Raw genomic sequence first — 1,653 nt, 5'->3', positions numbered from 1 at the left:
ATCCATAAGATTATCTCAGTAGTTATATGTGATTGCATTATAGTTTTAACATTGGAATTATCTTAGTACGAAAGTTGTAGATATTGATCTATTGTTCTTGATTGTAAGTGGTTGTGGGTCCCAAACAAGAAAAATAGGCCCGCCCACATCTTCAGGGACAGGTATCGCGAGCAAATAGCTTCAATGTTGCCAGGCCAGGTATGAAAATGCATTGTTTTACATGTTTAGGAACAAGATATAGGTTTGGTGAGCTTTGAAATATAAACATTGTTGCCTAATGTGTTGTGTACTTGTTTTTTGGCTGTTGTAGATGGTGTGGTAGCCATATGAAGCTGAGTTAGAGGACCTTCCGCCGTGGTGCGTTGCAGGGAGGGCCGTGTGGACGGCAACGGTGCCGCTTGTATGTTTCCACCTAGTAGAAAAACATACACCAGATCGTGTCGTTCGTCAATTTGGGATGATCCAAGAAATTCTCCGCAATGTTGACACTGATACAGTGCTTCATGGCATTGATTTGAGGGGGAAGGTCGGTGTTGATTGGAAGCGAAAACATGCTGTGCATATCGATGAGTGGGGTAATCACCTTCAACGGCGTTGTGAAGCAGTGCTTGGTGATATGCCTCCACAGCACGAGTACCACGACTGGTTCAAAAGGATAACTCGGAGGTTCATAGATAGGCCCGGTGCTATAGTGACTCTGCTGGTAACTTCTCAATGTCTTCTACATCTTATCGTACTGAAATAGCATGAAACCACTGTTTAGATAACATGATATATGTTACTACATTTTCTGCTTAGCACTTGGTCTCCCTGTAATTTGCAATTATTACTAGTAGAACCAATTCTGAACCAACATTTATTTTATTATCGATTGGCATTGTTGATTTGGTATTGCATTACTAATATGTGTGGTTTTTCCATGTGCAGATTGAAGGATACGTCCGTTTGTTGAGGCGTCACCCAGTGGGCACAGAGGACCACAAGGACATTACTGAGGTCCTGACGGCAATGCATGCGATTGAATGTGTACAACCTCCTATCCCTGAGGCCCCGAATGAGGAGGCACCTACTCCTGCGGGCCCAAGCACGAGCACAACCCCGGCCGGATGTCGCCCTCGTCCGCCTGTTGCTACCCCTCGGGTTGTCCCTACCCCCGATCCTTCTCCATCCACCCCACATCCATCCCCTAGCCCTACCATCCCTTCATCCACCCCACATCCATCCCCTACCCCCACCATCCCTTCACCCACCCTACATCCATCTCCTCGCCTCAACATCCTGACACCCACCTCACATCCTTGTCCTGGGTCTGACATTCGTCCACCCACTCCACGGTCATTTCCTCAGCTGTTACCCATTTCATCCTTTGACTTGGGTATTGATCCAAATCCACCTAACATGCAGCAGGAGCCACCCTCCTACAGTACATCTACTGGCCCTTCTTCAGCCATCGACCTACCCCATGTTCAGGCTGAGCAGACTGTTGGGTTACCTGCAGTGGCAAAAGGTCGGCCAAAACGCATATCAAAGGCACCTCCTTGTGGGACAGGGGGGCACAAACATGGACACAATGCTGGGCCCGAGGCATCTGACGAAGGACATGCAAGACCTCCTCCTCATTATACGAGACGACATAAGATTCAAAAAAGGTAA

At 47.5% G+C, this 1,653-nt stretch overlaps 1 protein-coding gene across 1 annotated transcript; it reads left to right on the top strand.

The window, feature by feature from the left end:
* The first annotated feature begins 616 nt into the window (after positions 1-616).
* On the top strand, positions 617-1,653 carry LOC142627931 (uncharacterized). Its single transcript, XM_075801835.1, has 2 exons — positions 617-703; positions 928-1,653. Exons 1-2 carry the CDS (start codon positions 617-619, stop codon positions 1,651-1,653), a joined length of 813 nt encoding a protein of 270 aa, XP_075657950.1.

The sequence above is a fragment of the Castanea sativa genome, chromosome 3 (assembly GCF_040712315.1).
Source record: "Castanea sativa cultivar Marrone di Chiusa Pesio chromosome 3, ASM4071231v1".
Taxonomy (NCBI): domain Eukaryota; kingdom Viridiplantae; phylum Streptophyta; class Magnoliopsida; order Fagales; family Fagaceae; genus Castanea; species Castanea sativa.
This window is presented reverse-complemented; position numbering and strand designations above follow the sequence as displayed.